At 61.8% G+C, this 17841-nt stretch overlaps 2 protein-coding genes across 4 annotated transcripts; one reads left to right on the top strand and one right to left on the bottom strand.

Annotated features, from left to right (window-relative positions):
* Positions 1-10127, top strand: INPP5J (inositol polyphosphate-5-phosphatase J). 3 transcript variants are annotated; one of them, XM_051826528.2, is made up of 13 exons: positions 1-180; positions 1620-2704; positions 2992-3105; positions 3233-3341; positions 3480-3596; positions 3821-3996; positions 4527-4638; positions 4786-4895; positions 5022-5205; positions 8612-8749; positions 8921-8998; positions 9134-9238; positions 9335-10127. In XM_051826528.2, the coding sequence occupies exons 1-13, from the start codon at positions 76-78 to the stop codon at positions 9839-9841; spliced, it is 2940 nt and encodes a 979-aa protein (XP_051682488.2). In that variant the 5' UTR covers positions 1-75; the 3' UTR covers positions 9842-10127. The 3 variants fall into 3 exon arrangements, with proteins under 3 accessions (XP_051682488.2, XP_051682489.1, XP_069921939.1); XM_051826529.2 differs by having other exon boundaries at positions 162-180; positions 2644-2704; XM_070065838.1 differs by lacking the exons at positions 1-180; positions 1620-2704 and having other exon boundaries at positions 2991-3083.
* Positions 10128-10225: 98 nt separating this feature from the next.
* On the bottom strand, positions 10226-16125 carry PLA2G3 (phospholipase A2 group III). The gene is made up of 7 exons (XM_002719711.5): positions 15467-16125; positions 14391-14523; positions 14018-14152; positions 13495-13802; positions 12416-12545; positions 11991-12107; positions 10226-11324 (listed from the first exon to the last, which is right to left on the bottom strand). Exons 1-7 carry the CDS (start codon positions 15972-15974, stop codon positions 11024-11026), a joined length of 1632 nt encoding a protein of 543 aa, XP_002719757.3. The 5' UTR covers positions 15975-16125; the 3' UTR covers positions 10226-11023.
* Between the last annotated feature and the right edge of the window lie 1716 nt (positions 16126-17841).

Consider the following 17841-nt stretch of genomic DNA (forward strand, 5'->3'; position numbering starts at 1 on the left):
TGACATCACTGGTTCCCGGGAGCCGAGGAGCTGGGGCCAGAGCCCGAGGGAGCCGGGCTGCCGGGGGCTGCAGACATGGAGGGCCAGGGCGTTGGTAGCAGCAGGAGGCCGGGGGCCCGGGCTGCCCTGGGCTCCCTGTCTGTGCCCCACGGGGTTTCCCAAACTGGGGCACCCTCCAAGGTAAGACTGCTAAAACCCAGCTCCCCCATTCCTGATCCCTGGCCCCACACCCCCACACACAAACACTGCAGGCACCCTGGTGCCCCCAACTGAGGGGCTGGCTCCCTCTTCCGCCCACCAGGCAGAGGCTGGTACAGAGGGCACCCTGGGAGCTGAGGGGTAGTAATAGGATGCGCAGGAGAGATGGAGTGCACCATCTCCAGGAGCCTCCAGGACAGCCCTGGACTGGGGCATCGGGGGATCCAGCTGTGCTCCAGCCCATGCTGTGTGACCTTGGGCAAGTCGCTCATCCTCTCTGAGCCCTTGCAAAATGAGAGGGCTTGTCTCTGAAGACGAGGACTGTGACATCTGGGATGTCTAAGTTGTTGGTGCTGGGGCGGTGCAGTGGGGTGGGGGGGGAGGGGGCACACAGCGGGACTCTTGGAGACAAGAATGCAGCCTCCCTGAGCTGAGTTTGGGGAGCTGAGTTGGAGGTGGAAGCAGAGTTTCGGGTTCCCTGAAGCGAGAAGGACACGGGACAGAGACACAGCTGCGTCTCTGGAGGCAGGGATGGGGCCACCCTGGGGCGAGGATAGACCTTCCTCTGGGCCACGGCAAAGGGCGCTTTCTTCTGCGGGCAGCGGGCATCTGAAATCTGGGAAGAATGGAGAAAGAGGTGCTAGCAGGGGGCTCCACCTGCTCCCAGGGGAGATGGCAGAGGGCAGGGAGGTGGGACAGCAGGATCAACTTGGAATCCCGAACTTGATCTTGGTGTTACAACTGTACCTGGGGAGGATGGCTGGTTCCATGGAGCTGGGTGGAATTCTCGTAACGGGGTAGAGAATAGGAGACAGAGAAACACCCCTCCCCTCGAATGTGGTGTGGCCAGGGACCCTTCACCCAGCCCCTTTGTCTTACAGACAGGGAAACTGAGGCCCTTGGGGGAGGGTCATCCGCCTGGCAATGAGTCTGGGGATGTTCAGAGGGTCTGTGGGCCCTGTGGAGGAGGAAGAAGTGTTTCCCCGGCTGGATCCAGTGCGCCAGTGTGGGCAGACCTGGGGCAGGGGGCCTGGTGGGGGTCAGTGGCCCCTGGGCATGGAGGAGCTGCAGAGACTGGAGTGGGAGAGTTGCCTGGGAAAGCTAGACAGGGAGAACCTCAAGTTCAGACCCACACTCTGCCTCATCCCAGTCGGGGTCTCAGTTTGCCCATCTGAGAAAGGGGTTTTCGACTTGAAGGAGGTGGGGTTAGGGCTTTGTGTCCTGTCTGCTCCAGGACAGAAGCTGACCCGCAGCAGCATGGGCTGGGGTGAGATAATAGGAAGGACTTTCCTTGGAAAAATGTGTCTTTCTTAGCTGGATGGGGTCTGCCAGGGTCTCCATAGAAACCTGGGCCCAACTCCCTGCTTAGGGTCACCCTGAGCCTTTAATGTGTCCTCTACAAGGTGGCCTGTGGTTTTCAGCTCTCAGCCAAGGATACAGCAGTCTTGGAACCAAGGGTGGCCCTGGCACCTGTGGGACCGCGAGCAGTTCTGTCACCTTCCCCTGAGGCACCAAGGCTGGCTCTGGAGTCTGCCCGCCCTCCCCTTACCCCTGGAGGACAGAAAACCGCACCCGCCCACCGCAGCCCCAGCCTAGCCCCAGCATCTGTAGGCCAGCTGCAGATGTCTGCCTCCACTGGACCAAGCCTTCCCCCGGTGCCCGCGGGCTCAGTCCCGGCTCCAGCGTCTCTAGGGCAGCTGGTCGTCTCTGCCTCGGCTGGCCCGAAGCCTCCGCCAGCCACCCTGGGGCCCAGTCCGGCTCCAGCTTCCAGGGACCAGAAACAGGTGTCACCCACCTCCATGAGACCCAAGCCAGCGCTGGCAGCCTCAGGCCTGAGCCTGGCTGTGGCTGCTCACGAGCAGCCCCGACAGGTCCCTCCCAAACCCTCTCCAGTGTCCAGTCCCGTTCTGTCACCTCCCCAGGAGCAGGCCCTGGCTCCGGCACCAGGGTGGACCCCAGCCAGACCCAGAGATGCCTCAGCCCCTAGGCTGACCCCGCCTTCTGAGGGGCGTCTTCAGTCCCCAGCTCAGGCCACCAGTCCTGTGCCCTCCCCAGACCCCCGGCTCTCACCCTCCTTCCGAGCCCGGCCCGAGGCCTCCCGCAGCAGCCCCGAAGGTCCCGTCCTGCCACGGCCGCCGCAGACCTTGCCCTTGGATGCGGTCCAGGGCTCTGCAGAACCTGGGACCCGCTCTCCCGGACTTCTGTCCCCCACCTTCCGGCCGGGGACACTCTCAGGCCAGTCTGTGCCCCCGCCTCTGCCCAAGCCACCCCGGTCTCCCAGCCGCTCCCCTAGCCGCTCCCCCAACCGTGCCTCCTATGTGCCCCCAGCCCCTGACACAGCCCTCCCTAGGCCTGGCACCCAGAGTGTGGCACCTAGCAGGTGCCCAAACCCCGTCCTCCAGACCCAAGAAGCGCCGGCTCCAGTCTCCACCTCCCCTTCCACAGCCATCTCGCCATCTGCCTCTTGGTCAGCTCAGCCAACCTGCAAGAGCGACCCCGGGTTCCGGTGAGGGCCTTCTTCCTGAGCAAGGTTGCTGGGGCTTGAGCTCTGAGCCGAGCCCCACTTCTGGGGTGGCTGGCCGGTTCTGACTCAGCTTGCCTCCCCAAGGAAGAGTCCTTGGTTGGGAGGAGGGGAGTGCTGGGTTTGCTTTGGGACCCTCAAAAGCCTGGGTCCCCATCTAAGGGGATCTGTCCCCTCCTTGGTTGGTCTCCCCCGTGGACTGCTCGGTAGAGGGAAATTGAGGGAGTAGGAGTGGAGCCCAGGAGTAAGCTCTCCCATGGCCCTGTCTCCAGGATCACTGTGGTCACTTGGAACGTGGGCACAGCCATGCCCCCCGATGACGTCACGTCCCTCCTCCACCTGGGCGGCGGCGATGACAGTGATGGTGCGGACATGATCGCCATAGGGTGAGGGGCCAGGGTGCGTGGGCACCCCCCCCCCAGCCCCTGGAGCCTCCCCTAGCTCCTCGCCCATAGCAGGGGCTTCTAGGAAACCCCTTCCAATCCGATGGCAGCCCCACCTCGCCTCCCCCAGATTGCAGGAGGTGAACTCCATGATCAACAAGCGGCTCAAGGACGCTCTCTTCACGGACCAGTGGAGCGAGCTCTTCATGGACGCGCTGGGGCCATTCAACTTCGTGCTGGTAAGGCGGCCCTCACCCTCCGGACAGACCCCCCCCCAACGCTGGGTTCCCCACCCAGACCTAAAGGACAGGGTGCGGCGGCGGCGGGGAGAGCGGGGTGGAGCCGGCGCCCCCAGCCCCCGCCTCCCGCCGCCGCAGGTGAGTACCGTGAGGATGCAGGGCGTCATCTTGCTGCTGTTCGCCAAGTACTACCACCTGCCCTTCCTGCGGGACGTGCAGACCGACTGCACGCGCACTGGCCTCGGAGGCTACTGGGTGAGAGTGCGAACGGGCCCAGGAGTGCTTCGCCAGTCCCCCCGCACCTGCACTCGCACCCTGCAAGGTCCCCGCCCTGCGCACTCCAGGCACCACCTTGCGACCTGCCCCGTCCAAGCCCCGCCCAAGTCTCCAGACCCTTCCCTCTTTCCCACTCCGCCCTCCTCCCGGCCTAAGCCCAGCCCCCTGACCCGCCCCCTACTCATTCACCCCCGCCTTCCCAGGGTAACAAGGGAGGCGTGAGCGTGCGCCTGGCGGCCTTCGGGCACATGCTCTGCTTCCTGAACTGCCACCTGCCCGCGCACATGGACAAGGCGGAGCAGCGCAAGGACAACTTCCAGACCATCCTCAGCCTGCAGCAGTTCCAGGGCCCCGGCGCCCACGGCATCCTGGACCACGAGTACGGGCTGGGCGGGGCTTGGGAGAGCGGCTCCGCGCCCGTCTCGGAGGAGAGGGGCGGGGCCCGTGAGGGTGAGCGACAGCAGCCCCAGCCTACAGGTGGGGGCACGACTGCAGGTTGATGAAGAGGGGCGGGGCCGATGAGGGTGAGTGACAGCAGCCCTAGACCACAGGTGGGGGGCACGACTGCAGGTTGATGAAAAGGGGCGGGGCCTGTGGGAGTGCGCGACACCCGCCCCAGACTACAGGTGGGTGAGGGCGCGCGTGCTGGTAGACGAAGAGGGGCGGAGCCTGCGGGGTGGAGCTTTGCCGACGGGCCGGGGCCTCGCTGGAGGTTGAACCCAATTTCTTGGAGACCCAGCCCCTTCACTGCCCTCTGCTTCTCTGGCTGGCTGAGGACTCAGGCGTCAGCACCCTGCCCACCCGCAAGCATTTCTAGGGGTGCCAGTGCTGTCGGGGTGGATGGGCGCCAGGGAGGATCCTTCCTCCCACCTCCACCGGGACCCACTTAACCCTCTCACTCCCGAACAGCCTCGTGTTCTGGTTTGGGGACCTGAACTTCCGCATTGAGAGCTATGACCTGCACTTTGTCAAGTTCGCCATCGACAGCGACCAGCTCCATCAGCTCTGGGAGAAGGACCAGGTGGAGGATCCCAGCCCTTCCCCATCCCCCAAGCACCCCAAGCATGCCCAGGACTCCCCTACCCTCACCTGCCCTGACCCCTCCCTGGGAACCCAAGGGCCCAGGCTTCTGTACAACTTGGTCTTTCTGGACTCGCTCTTCCCCCAGCTCAACATGGCCAAGAACACCTGGCCTATCCTGAAAGGCTTCCAGGAGGGACCCCTCAACTTCGCTCCCACCTTCAAGTTCGATGTGGGTACCAATAAATATGATACCAGGTGAGCTCAGCAGGGATGGCGTGGAGGTGGTAAGGTCTTGAGAGATCGAGACCAGACAGAAGGCAAGGCTGGGGGTTGGGCCTTAACCCTCGACCCCTGAAACTCGGGCTGCCCCGCCCACTGCAGTGCCAAGAAGCGGAAGCCGGCCTGGACCGACCGGATCTTGTGGAAGGTGAAGGCTCCAGGCGGGGGGCCCAGCCCGTCGGGACGGGAGAGCCACCGGCTGCAGGTGACCCAGCACAGTTACCGCAGCCACATGGAATACACAGTCAGCGACCACAAGCCCGTGGCTGCCCAGTTCATCCTGCATGTGAGTGTTGGCATTGGCTTTTTATGACACCCCGAGCCCAGTACAGCACCCCACTGCCCACCAGGAACCCCTGCACCTGCTCCGAGCGGCAGCTGTTTGCCATAACCAAGTGAGACCCAGGGACTTGGCTCAGAGACACAGCAACATTTGCCCAGAGTCACACAGCTACCGAGAGGAAGAGTGGGGTTTGAACCTGAGCCAGTCCAATCTCAGAACTCATGCCTTTTTTTTTTAAGCATTGAACTTTTTTTAAAAATTACTTATTTTATTAGAAAGTCCGAGTTTCAGAGAGACAGAGAGAGACAGAGAGAGAATCAATCTTCCATCCACTGGTTCACTCCCCAAATGGCCACAACAGCCAGAGCTGAGCCAATCTGAAGCCAGGAGCCAGGAGCTTCTTCCAGGTCTCCCACGTGGGTGCAGGGGCCCAAGCACCTGGGCCATCTTCTGCTTTCCTAGGCCACAGCAGAGAGCTGGATCGGAAGTGGAGCAGCCGGGACTCGAACCAGTGCCCATATGGGATGCTGGCACAGCAGGTGGTGGCTTAACCTGCTACGCCACAGTGCCCATAGCTCATGCCTTTTTTTCATTCACCTCTATTACCCTTATTTCAAGAAAAGGTTAGGGCACATGATGTTGCAATTCAGCAAACATAATGAGACTAGCAAAACTGTAACACTTCCTCAAACCCCATATAACCTCGCTTCAAGTTCATTCATTGTTTATATATACCTACTATTTCCTGTGTTCCCGTGTGCCAGGCATTCTGAGGATGATGATTAGCGATGAGAAGGGGGAAAGCAGAGATCTAGCCATTACAAAGCTAACCTCTAAGCAGCTACTATAACTTAGCACTGTATTAGGACTGAGTTCCCCGGTTGCCAGAGTTACAAAGGAGAAATCCTGGAATTGAAATCTGAGGCTCCTGCTGGGGTAGGCGCTTGCTCCAAGTCCCACGCAGGCTCAGCAGTGGCGGAGTGGTGGCGATCCCATCTTGCCAGCCCCAAAACCCAACTCTGGGCTCTCCGGATTTCTTGGGTGGATAAGAAGGAACCCTTCCAGGGGGAGGATGTTTTTCCCGGTCACTTGGTCACATGGTCAAGTCGGTGGGGCCATCAGCCAATGTTTTCAGCTGGGAGAGGAGATCTGTCTGTGCCTGGCCAGCCGTGACCTTTGATGAAGGGCTCGGGCTTGTTTTAACCCTCAGGCAGGGGTGCTGCCTGGAGAATCGCCCCTTTCTCGCCCAGAACCCTGTCCCTCCACACATTACCTGCTGAGTACCTCCGGCACGGCAGGCCCTGTGGAGAGCATTTTGCCTGTTGTCATCCCTTTGAACGGCTCCATGGGCCTGAAGTGTCCTAAATTCCCCCTCTGTGTGTTACTGGAGAGAGAAACTGAGACTCAGGGAACGCAGGTTGCTCACCCAAGACAATGCAGTCAGAACAGGACTCCCTGCTAAGACCTTGGAGGCCATCTCCAAGGCTCTGCCCTTGGCCGGATGTTGCTGTTAGGGATCCAGGGGCCGAGAGAGCATGTCCCAGTTTCTTCTGGAGCAGCTTGGCTCAGAAGCTGTGGGAGAGAAACCTGAAACCTGATAAACAATTGAGCAAGGGCCCCAGGCTGCAGGCAACACCTGAGCCGCCTGCCTGCCCGGGGAACACAGGTGGAGCCAGTACCCTGGCCACCTGCCACTCCTGTAGGTAACGCCCTGTTCAATCCACCTGGGTTGGTCCTCGATACTTGTGGCTATCATTAGTTTGTTGTTTTTTTTGTTTTTTTGTTTTTTTTTAATTTTTGACAGGCAGAGTGGACAGTGAGAGGGAGAGACAGAGAGAAAGGTCTTCCTTTGCCATTGGTTCACCCTCCAATGGCCGCCGCGGCCCGCGCGCTGCGACCGGTGCACCGCGCTGATCCGATGGCAGGAGCCAGGTGCTTCTCCTGGTCTCCCATGGGGTGCAGGGCCCAAGCACTTGGGCCATCCTCCACTGCACTCCCTGGCCACAGCAGAGAGCTGGTCTGGAAGAGGGGCAACCGGGACAGAATCCGGCGCCCCAACCAGGACTAGAACCCGGTGTGCCAGCGCCGCAAGGCGGAGGATTAGCCTAGTGAGCCGCGGCGCCAGCCTATCATTAGGTTTTATGCGCTGCCGACCCAGCAATCGTTACGGCCCCTTATTCAGATGGGGACACTGAGGCTTGAGATGGCCAGGGCCTTGTCTGGGGTCACAGAGCAGCCTAATGGCAGGGCCTAGAAATGAACTGAGGCCTCTGATCTCTCATTCAGGCACGCTCAGTGGTGCACAGCTTAGCCCAGGATGCCCAGGACATGTTAGGCCTCTACCTGTCTCCCTCACCAGCATTTAAGGGAGATCACGTCTTGAGCACGTGCTGCTATGCTGGGAAGTTTATGGGATGCTTTATTATTTATTTATTTTTTGACAGGCAGAGTGGACAGTGAGAGAGAGACAGACAGACAGAAAGGTCCTCCTTTGCCGTTGGTTCACCCTCCAATGGCCTCTGCGACCGGCACACTGCGGCCGGGGCACCGCACTGATCCGAAGCCAGGAGCCAGGTGCCTCTCCTGGTCTCCCATGCAGGTGCAGGGCCCAAGCACTTGGGCCATCCTCCACTGCACTCCCTGGCCACAGCAGAGAGCTGGCCTGGAAGAGGGGCAACCGGGATAGAATCCGGCACCCCGACTGGGACTAGAACCCAGTGTGCCGGCGCCGCAAGGCGGAGGATTAGCCTAGTGAGCCACGGCGCCAGCCTATTATTTTTTTTTAAGATTTGATTTATTTATTTGAGAGGTAGAATTACAGACTGGGAGAGGGAGAGACAGAGATACAGAGTCCATCCACTGGTTCACTCCCCAAATGGCTGCAACAACCAAAGCTGGGCCGATCCAAAGCCAGGAGCCAGGAGCTTCTTCCAGGTCTCCCACGCAGGTGCAGGGGCCCAAGCACTTCTACTGCTTTCCCAGGCCATAGCAGAGAGCTGGATCAGAAGAGGAGCAGCCGGGACACGAACCGGCGCCCGTATAGGATGCCGGCGCTGCAAGTTGCAGCCTTACTTACTACACCGCAGTGCCGGCCCCTGGGACGCTTTACAAATGGCACCTCCCTGAATCTGCAGAGCAACCCCAAGAGTTAGGGAGCCCATGAGTTTGCAGGCAAGGGCCCTGGCTGGCATTCAGAAGCCTTGGTACTCATCCAGGGTTGTATAACCTGTCAAAGGCAGAGCCAGGGCCAAATCCGAGGTACGCTGGCTACAGGGCTGCGTTCCACTCACTTCCTAGGGGCAGAAGGAGCCCTGGGCTGGTCTGTGAAGACTCAGTCCCCAGAGTCCCTAGGTGCATGGCGTGCTAGAGGGAGACCCCTGATGCAGGCCCCCTTGCCTCGCCCGGGCAGTTTGCCTTCAGGGACGACATGCCACTGGTGCGGCTGGAGGTGGCAGATGAGTGGGTGCGGCCGGAGCAGGCTGTGGTGCGGTACCGCGTGGAGACCGTGTTCGCCCGCAGCTCCTGGGACTGGATCGGCTTGTACCGGGTGAGTAGGGCGAGTGGGATCTGGGCGTCGGGGAGGCCACGGGCCGGGAGGAGCACGTGACTTGACCCGGGTTTTATGATGCCGCACCTGGAAGCTGTTGGGATCAGGCACTGACCGGGGAGGGGCGGGGCAGGGCAGGAGGGTGTCACGCCCTGATTCCTCACGCTCCAGGTGGGTTTTCGCCACTGCAAGGACTACGTGGCTTATGTCTGGGCCAAACATGAGGACGTGGACGGCAGTGTCTACCAGGTACTTGAAGGAGCAGCAGAGTTGGGGTCGGGTGGGAGAGTCCCTTTGGTCTGGGGAACCTCAGGACTCAGCTCAGCCGTGTCCTGAGGCTGCCCACCTAACCCCCCCTTGGGTCTGCACCCCTGGGCCCACCAGGTGACGTTCAGTGAGGAATCATTGCCGAAGGGCCATGGAGATTTCATCCTGGGTTATTATAGCCATCACCACAGCATCCTCATCGGTGTCACGGAACCCTTCCAGGTAACAAAAAAAAAAAAAAAAAAAAAAAAAAAAAAAAGCCAACCTGCAGGGTCCCGGGTTGGGCTGGGCACCCCGATGACCGGCACTTGCCCCCAGATCTCGCTGCCTACCTCGGAGCTGGCCAGCAGCAGCACCGACAGCTCGGGCACCAGCTCAGAGGGTGAGGACGACAGCACCCTGGAGCTGCTTGCACCCAAGTCCCGCAGCCCCAGCCCTGGCAAGTCCAAGCGACATCGCAGCCGCAGCCCAGGCCTGGCCCGTTTCCCCGGCCTCGCTCTCCGACCCTCGTCCCGCGAGCGCCGTGCTGCCAGCCGGAGCCCCTCGCCCCAGAGCCGCCGGCTGTCTCGGGGTACCCCCGACAGGGGCAACAGTGGCAGCAGCCAGGGCAGCTGCGAGGAGGGGCCTTCTGGGCTGCCTGGCTCCTGGGCCTTCCCACCAGCTGTGCCTCGAAGCCTGGGCCTGCTACCCGCCTTGCGGCTGGAGACCGTAGACCCGGGTGGCGGCGGCCCTTGGGGACCTGAGCGGGAGGCCTCGGCCCCTGCCAGCCTGTCTCCCAGCCCCCAGGGCCAGCAGGGGCTGGAGGAAGGAGGCCTGGGGCCCTGAGGGCGGACTGGATGGATGGGCCCAGGCGGCCCCCACTCTGCCACAATCCTTTGCAATCCCACTCGTCTCTCTCCTGCTGTTGCACCAGCTGCATCTGTTCCTGTCACACTGTCCTGGCCCAGGGAAGCTCACTGGGGTCCCCCAGATCTCAGTCCCGGCCCCTCAAACTGTGACAATCAGCCAAGCCCTGTCTGGGCCCCCATCTGGGGTGGTGGTGGGGAGCTTGGGCAGACGACTGGGTCCTGGAGGTCACTCATTAGGAATTAAATTCTCCAGTTCTCTCCCACCTGCTGCCTGCCTTGTTAGCAGTCTGGGCACCGGGGTCGTCAGAGGCAGGACTGCAGAGGCAGGCCAGGACAGAATTCACACTCAGTAGGCACCAGCCGCCTGGGGGCATTTGTATCATTTTTTTTTTTTCATCTGCACCGTAGCCTTGCAGGTTCAGTGCCATTCTTAGACCCATTTTCCAGGCGAGCAAACTGAGGCCTCCAAAAGTTAAGATCAGACAGCAACGCACAGACTGGCTGTGTGCTGAAGGGGAGGAACAGTTACTAGGTGTTAAACACTGCTTGCCTATTGAATCTTCAACAACCTTATGAGGTAGCTCCTGTCTAAGACTCCCTTTCTCAGAGAAGTGGCGGGGAGGTCCCTGGTGCAAAGGCGAGGAGGAGGTTTGAATGTAGGCTGAGGGCAGAGAGAACCGGCCAGGGCGGCTGAGCGAGGGAGTGTTGAAAACAGGGGGCCTCCCTGGGAAGAGGGGAGTTGGGAAGGCCTCTCCAGCGCCCCCTAGAGTCAGGCGTGCGTTCCTGGATTCAGATGTAAGCCATTCTGAGACAACCCTAATATCCTCACTTGCTGCCTTGGGCCTCAGCTGCCGTGTGCTGGGGCTCCCCTAGGCCGATCCTTGAGATGTATTAATTGTGCTACAAGAGTGAGCAGGTACCCCGACACCTCCTGGGGCGACTGCAATAAGGTATCCCCTCCCCAACGGGATGTGAAATCCCCTGGCGGGGTCTAAGCCCAGGGAATCAGAGGGAGCCTCCTGAACACGACGTGCAGGCACAGAGGGGTTATGTGACTAGCTCGGTGTCACCCAGCACAGTGGGAGACACGGTCCAGCATTTGGGCCTTGGGTTCCGCCACAGCCAGCCTCCAGGCTGTTGGCATGTCCTCTGCCATGCTTCATTCTAACTCATGGGGAGGAGGCCGGGACTCCCAAGGCCTGGCAAAGCCAGGGGCGATGCCCAGTCTGGTGCCCGGGAGAGCTGGAGCTGGGGTCATTGGCTCGGGACCTCGTGCTGCCCGTTGGGTCTCCCAGGCCGCCTGGGTTAGCTGCAAGCACTGCTCATAGAATGAAACGGGAGCCCCTGGGGGCTCTGACGGCCATGGCTGCCCTGCCGCTGGGTCTTCATCCTGGAGCTTAAGCCGAAGCCGCCGAAGATGCCGAGCTGACACCTTGATGGCCCTGGGGTCCCTGGCACAGCTGTGGGGACAGAGGGGAGGGGAGCGGGTGGTCAGGGCGCTGGCCAGGATGTCGCCCTGCTCTGCAGACAGGCAAGGGAGCCGGCCCAGAGAGCAGCAGGACTGGGGCCAGAATCACCTGCAAGGCATGGTGGGAGAAGGGGGAGGCTGGGTTATGCCTAGAAGGGGGCGTAATAAACCTGGGCCGGTACCCAGAGGCCCAAGTCCTGCCACGAGCCGGCTGTGGAAACCAGAGCCAATCTGGGCCTCAGTTTCTCCCCCTGTGAAATAGGCCACGAGATGCTGGCTTTGAAAACCAGAATCCAATTGAGGTTGTGGATTAGGAACAAGCCGTGGCCATTTTCCTGTGCGTGAGTCAGGCCTTGAGTAGTGTCATGTCCCCGGGGGCCATGGCCTCGGCCACTTCCTGTACCCATTTTACAGACAAGGGAATAAAGGCTCTGAAAAGTCAATCAACTTATCGACGGCAACCGGGAACTACATGACAGGGCCAAGATGCGACCCCCATAGGCCAACGGCAGAGCTGGACCTGGGGCAGCAGGAGACAGGAGGAGGATGATGGTGCTCAGAGAACCCCACCCCCTTGGCCCCAGACACTCAAAGAGGATGTAGCCCTCTGGGGAAAACTCCCCCCTCCCCCGTCCCTCCTGGCTCTGCCACCACTTACTCTTCACTCTCAGCACAGCCTAGTGGCGGGGCCAGCGTGAAACAGGTGGTGCCCAGCAGTTCCCAAAGCACGCTGGTGCCCGGGGGTGGGCGGTGGAGCCTCAGGAAGCGCGCCAGACTGAGGGCAGAGGCAGGCTCAGGCTGGGGCTCTGCCCTGCCAGCCGGGTGCCCCTTCCCAGAGCCTGGAAGCAGGCAGCACAGCCCCAGGGGTCCTGGTCAGCCCCACCCCCAGGGGGCCTGGTCAGCCCCACCCCCAGGGGTCCTGGTCGGCCCCACCCCCAGGGATCCTGGTCGGCCCCACCCCCAGGGGTCCTGGTCAGCCTCACCCCCAGGGGTCCTGGTCGGCCCCACCCCCAGGGATCCTGGTCGGCCCCACCCCCAGGGGTGCTGGTCAGCCCCACCCCCAGGGGTCCTGGTCAGCCTCACCGGCGCGTGCAGTTGCAGTGGAAGAGGGGCCCAGGGGCCCCATTGAGCAGCTGGAACTTGGTTTCCTGGGAGCCAATCCGGAGCTGACACTGATCCAAGCGGCGGAAGCTGCGGCAGGCCCGTTGAGCACCTGGGGTGCGCAGGTGGTGGTCATGGGAGCCCTGTCCTCCAGGGCCGCCCCACCAATGCCCACCACCATCCAGGAGAAACCCTGGTCTCCCTGTGTGTCGCAAGCGCTCTGTGTTTGGGTGCTGCACATTCGGGAGTGCACCCCGCCCCCCCTCACACACATGCACACACACACACAGCCACGCCACTGTAGAGGAAGCCCAGGGTGCTGAGAGGAGGTCAGGAAAGGCTTCCTGGAGGCAGCGGCTGCTCAGCTGAGGCTGGGAGAAGAAGAGGAGAAGAGACTGGGCAAAGGCCCAGAGGTGGAAGAGAGCCTGCCGCTTCTGTGGGACCACAGGAAGTGTGTGAAGCTGCAGCTGTGGAGTGGGGTCTGCCAGGACAGGGCCTGGAGGCCCGGATGTTGGGGCACCAGGGGACGGCTCAGCGGCAAGTGAGGATCAGGAGCATCTTTCACAGCGGTGCGATTTGATGGGAAAGGCTGGGAGACCCCGGGAGGCGTTGGCTTTTGTTTTTAATTCTATTTATTTCTATTTGGCAGAGAGAGAGAGAGAGGAGAGAGAGAGATCTTCTATCTGCTAGTTCACTCCCCAAATGTCTGCAACTGTCAGGGTTTGGCCAGGCCAACTTTAGGAGACAGGAACTCAGTCTCAGTCTCCCACGTGGGCGGCAGCGGATCCAAGGATTCGAGCCATCACCTGCTGCCTCCCAGGATGCGCGGGGAGCTGGCATGGGAGGCAGAGCTGGGGCTGGAACCTGGCGCTCTGATAGGGGATGCAGGATTGCTAAGGGGTGTCTTAATGGCTTCGCCAAATGCCCACCCCCTGGAATGCATTTGGAACAGGAAAAGAAGCAATGCAGGCCCTCCTGCCCTTCCCCCGACACACACATAGGCAGAGGTCAGAACAGTGCCCCCCCCATCAGGACACCCCAAGGTTAGGCTCTGAGCTCACCCTGGCCTTTGAGTTCACCCCGTGGGCTCTGGAGGCCTGGCTGAGGGGTCCCAGGCTGGGCTGTGCGGCCCACACCAGGCCTGGGGGAGGCCCCAGGGGACTGGGGGGCTGTGGCATTGGCCGTGCTGAGACGCCGGGACCCCTTCTGCCGTGGCCACCACTTCCGCAGGTGAGGCTTCTCTGCAGGTCTGGTAGGGGCTGGGCTTGGGGGGCTGGGAGGCAGGGAGGAGGCTGGGGAGCTCCAGGAGGCATTGTAGCGAGTCCTGGGCTGCAGACGTGCCAGGGGCACCAGGCCATACGTCCTACACCTGGAGGGTGGCGTTTGGTGGTCATGAGTGACCTGCAATCCCCACTCCCAGGAGCACCCCCCCAACCCCACAAGGAGACCAAGGCTGTGCCAGTCCCATCTCCCACCCTGGGGCGGGGGGACACCCAGGAAGGGTGTGCAGGCAGCGCTCCTCACCAGGAGGGCAGCCCAGGCTCCCGCTCTGGCTGGGGAAGGACTCAGGGAGCAGCCACCTACCCGCCCCACCAGTACCACGCCACACAGGCCTCCTGCTCCTCCAGCACAAAGCAGGGGATCTCCAGCACGTTGAAGAAGGCCACGCCCACGAGGTCGGCGATGGAGTCGCCCTGGCTCCTCAGGCATTGCTGGAATCTGCCCCAGAGCAAGCATTCAGGTCACTGGGCCACACAGGGCCACCCGGCTCCTCCCAAGGCCCACGCTGGCACCGTGCACCTGCCGGTTGGCTTGGAGCCCCAAGTCCTTTCCGTGGGGCCTCCGCTTTCCCACCCGTACCATGGGGTCCAAGCTGGCTGATCTTCTTCCGTGCCGTCCGGTTCCACATCTAGGACCTGGCAAGCAGAGTCCCTGCCCCCCCCTGCAGGCCACTAACCTGGTGTCACAGTCGCAGTGGGAGATGGTGTGGAACCGGAAGTTGCGGAGGCCATAGTTGTACTGCAGGGGCGAGATGGTCTGCGGACAGCGGTCATGTTCCCGGCAGCAGAGATCGGGGCCCTGGAAGATCCCTGCAGGGAGGGCCCCGGCGCCGGCTCAGCAGCTCTACCCACTTTGGCCTCCAGAGGGCAGAGTTGCTGGTTCTCGTCCCAGCCCTCCCACAGATGCCCTGCCTGGGGGCCGGAGCACACCCCTCTCCCTCTGGGGGGATCCACAACAGTTTCAAAGCTTGCAGAGAGCACCCAGGCTGCAGCCCCTCCCCTGTTAGGGCAATTCCCAGCCCCCCAGCCGCGAGCACTTTCCCTCTGGGGAACTGGGGAGTCTCTCTCTCTCTCTCTCTGCAGAGTCCCCAAGCTCATGCTCCCAAGGAGAGGAGTCCCGGGTTAGGACTCATGGTATGGCAAACAGGCACATCCTTTCTCACCGGCACGAGGAGGCGTTTCCAGCCCCCCAACCTGCCCTGCTCGTGTGCAGAGTCCTCCCCAGCCCCAACGTATGCGCACGGAAGAGCTGTACTGAGTGTGTAGAAAGGTTATCCGAGTTGATCACCGTACAAGCAGTACTGAGCATTTCTTGTGGGCCCAGCCCTTTCCGCACCCGAGTTCATGGCAGCCCGGCGAGGGAGGTGCCGCCTTATTTTTACAGGTGAGGAACCTTATCTCTACAGGTGTGGAAACTGGGGTTGGGGGGGGCTCCTGGCTCAGCTTCAGGGCGCTGGGCTGGGGTTCCTGGCACGTGCCCCAGTAAAAACCTATTCTTGGGTAGTAGTTTTATTGGCTCAGCCGACTCTGGATTCAACCCAGTGTACCCCCTCGCTTGGAGGGGGATTAAAGCGTCTCCACCCACCACCTCGTTTAAGCACCCCATAACGAGACTCACAGGAACCCTCATTTTGCAGGCAAGGAAATGGAGGTTCAGAGTGGCCAAGTCACTCCCCCGAGGACACACAGCCAAGGGGAGTGAAGCGGGCACTTGGCCCCTGTCAGACCCTCAGCCCACGCCCCCGTGACTCACCCAGCTCCGAGGAGTTCCCAGCAGAGTCCCCGACTCCACACCACAGCGTGCCCGGCACGGTCCAGCCCCTCTTCACCCGCAAGCGCCCTCCGCCAGGCGTTCCGCTCTGCCTGGCCGATCGCTTCTCCCTGGCCCCTGCCCCTGGGCAGGCCTCCCATGGAAGCGTGGCCAGCACTCTCTGCAGCTCGGGTCCAGGGGTGTGGATGAAGGAGCCCCGGGTGGTCTCATGAGTGCAGAGGGCGCCATACGCTGCTGTGAGCTTCGGTTCATCCTGCCGGCTGCAGGCCTGCAGCCTCCCGTGCGCATCCCAGCGGGCGTGGAACAGTGCCAGGCGCTGGGCATCCTTGCCCAGGAAGCTCAGCGAGCTCAGGGGGCTGCCAGGGCTGGACCTGACCAAGTGGCAGGAGGTGGTGTCCCCGTGGAGAGCAGGGGAGCTCCCCGGAGCCAACGCCAGGAAGCTTAGTGCCTCCAGCAGTACCGCCAGAACCCCCAGCCCAGCCCGGCCCATCCTGGCCAGACAAAGCCCCTGGGATGCCTGCCCCACGAGGCAGCAGCTGAGCGGAAGCAGTGCCCAGCAGGCTCCATGCAGCGGGGCCAATGAATGGAGCTGCCGGAGGAGGAGGAAAGAGGCCGGAGTATGGGGTGATCTTGGCCTTGTAACCGAATCCACCGGCCGGGCAAGCCTCTGATTGGCTGAGGAGTGCACTTGCAGGGCCCACGCCCCCACTCACCCAGCCCTTCTCAGCGCCATCCAGTCACCTGCTGCCAGCCCTGCCTGGATGGGGACTGTGGGGGCCAAGGCTTTCGGCTGTGGGGGTAAGGCCAGGTGCCGGGTGGGGTTCTGGGTCACCTTGGGCAGGGAAGAGGGTTCCAGAGCTTGGAGGAGGCTCCCAGAACCGGTCCTGGGCCTCCGTCTCCAGCGCTGGCTGCCACACCCACCTTCAGGCTGGCAGAAAGCCAGGGACAATGCTTCAAGGTTGGGTGTAGGAAGTAAAGGCAGGGCTGGGGAGTGACCACCCTGGGAAGTGCCTCCCCCCATTCCACCCCCAGCCCCAGTCCTGCCCCTTAGAAAGGCTCCTGGTTGGGGCAGGGGGTTGGCCCAAGGACACTTGGGTTGCCTGCCGCCCATATCAAAGTGCCAGGGTTCGAGTCTCAATTCCACTCCTGATTCCACCTACCCTCTAATGAGCACCCTGGGAGGCAGCAGGTGGTGGCTCAAGCACTTGGGGCCCTGCCCAGAGACCTAGATTAAGTTTCTGGCTATTGCAGCCATTTGGGGGAATGAACCAGCAAATGGGAGCCCCTCCTCCCCGTCTCTCTCTCTCTCTGCCTCCTAAATAAATAAAATACATAAATATTTAAAAAGAAATCCCCTTGACCTGCCGAGGGGACAATGTCCCAGCGATCGCCACTTCCTGGGACTTTAAGCTCAGGCCTGGCCCAGCAGCAGCCCTCATGGGCTGACAGATGGGAGAGAGAGCAGGCCTGGAGAACAACGCAGGGCAGGCCCGATGCTCTGGAGCAGGGAGTGGCCCCCCGGGGTGGGGGGTGGTTCTGCGGGACCCCGCGGGCATCATGTGTCCTTGAGAAACAGGGCTGTCTCCACCAGGAACCGGCCACGCTCAGCAGTTACGGCCACCAGCTTGCCGCTGCCCTGGGAGGCTGGTGTGCTTGCTCCCACTGTGCAGACGAAGAGACTGAGGCGCAGCGACACCCTTGGGTGACAGGCAGAGGGGCTGGAGGCTGGGAATGCCGCTCCTGAGAGACTTGGCTGGGAAGCGGGGCTGGCTGGGATAGGGACCTGTCTGTCTGTCCAGCTGCCCATTAGCCCAGGGCTTCCCCACCCCCACCGTCTCTGTCAGAGTCTCTTGCGGTGGGGGCGGGGGGCAGAGTCAGGGCAGAGCTGGGGAGGGGACGCTGAAGTGTGCAGCAGAACCAGAACGGGACGGGAGCCGCAGGGTGGGCAGGCCCCTCTCTGGCTCCGGGATCAGCCACCATTGTGGTCACTCTGTCCTGTTATAGATTGTTGCCTACCCTTGCTGAATCGCTGCCCTGCCCATCACTGGAGAGGCTGGGAGGTATCGGAGCAGGAACTCAGCTTCCAAGACCCAGCTAGGTTTAGCCGTCGTGACTTCTCCGAGCCTTAGTTTTCTCATCTGTATAATGGGCACAATCGCAGCAGTCACTTAACAGGACATTGGGTGAGACTCTCTGCCACTGGGCAGGAAGCAGCTTCCCTAGGGCAGAGCAAGTCCCAGGGTTTTCACCCCACAGCACCCGTGCGTGGTGCATGGGTGGGGACGATGGGACTGGCAGCCAGGGGCTGTACTCCTCTCTGTGGTAACAAACAGAGTGCAGCTGACCTCTGGGGTCTC

The sequence above is a fragment of the Oryctolagus cuniculus genome, chromosome 21, assembly GCF_964237555.1.
Source record: "Oryctolagus cuniculus chromosome 21, mOryCun1.1, whole genome shotgun sequence".
NCBI lineage: Eukaryota > Metazoa > Chordata > Mammalia > Lagomorpha > Leporidae > Oryctolagus > Oryctolagus cuniculus.

Excerpts from the sequence above, each read along its gene's own strand:
- INPP5J (XM_051826528.2), top strand. The coding sequence starts at position 76 with ATGGAGGGCCAGGGCGTTGGTAGCAGCAGGAGGCCGGGGGCCCGGGCT. Across the intron at positions 2,705-2,991 it reads AAGAGCGACCCCGGGTTCCG|GATCACTGTGGTCACTTGGA; the intron begins GTGAGGGCCTTC and ends CCCTGTCTCCAG. Across the intron at positions 3,342-3,479 it reads GGCCATTCAACTTCGTGCTG|GTGAGTACCGTGAGGATGCA; the intron begins GTAAGGCGGCCC and ends CCGCCGCCGCAG.
- PLA2G3 (XM_002719711.5), bottom strand. The coding sequence starts at position 15,974 with ATGGGCCGGGCTGGGCTGGGGGTTCTGGCGGTACTGCTGGAGGCACTA. Across the intron at positions 13,803-14,017 it reads GCGTGGTACTGGTGGGGCGG|GTGTAGGACGTATGGCCTGG; the intron begins GTAGGTGGCTGC and ends GCCACCCTCCAG. Across the intron at positions 12,108-12,415 it reads CACTGCAACTGCACGCGCCG|TCTGGCGCGCTTCCTGAGGC; the intron begins GTGAGGCTGACC and ends CTCTGCCCTCAG.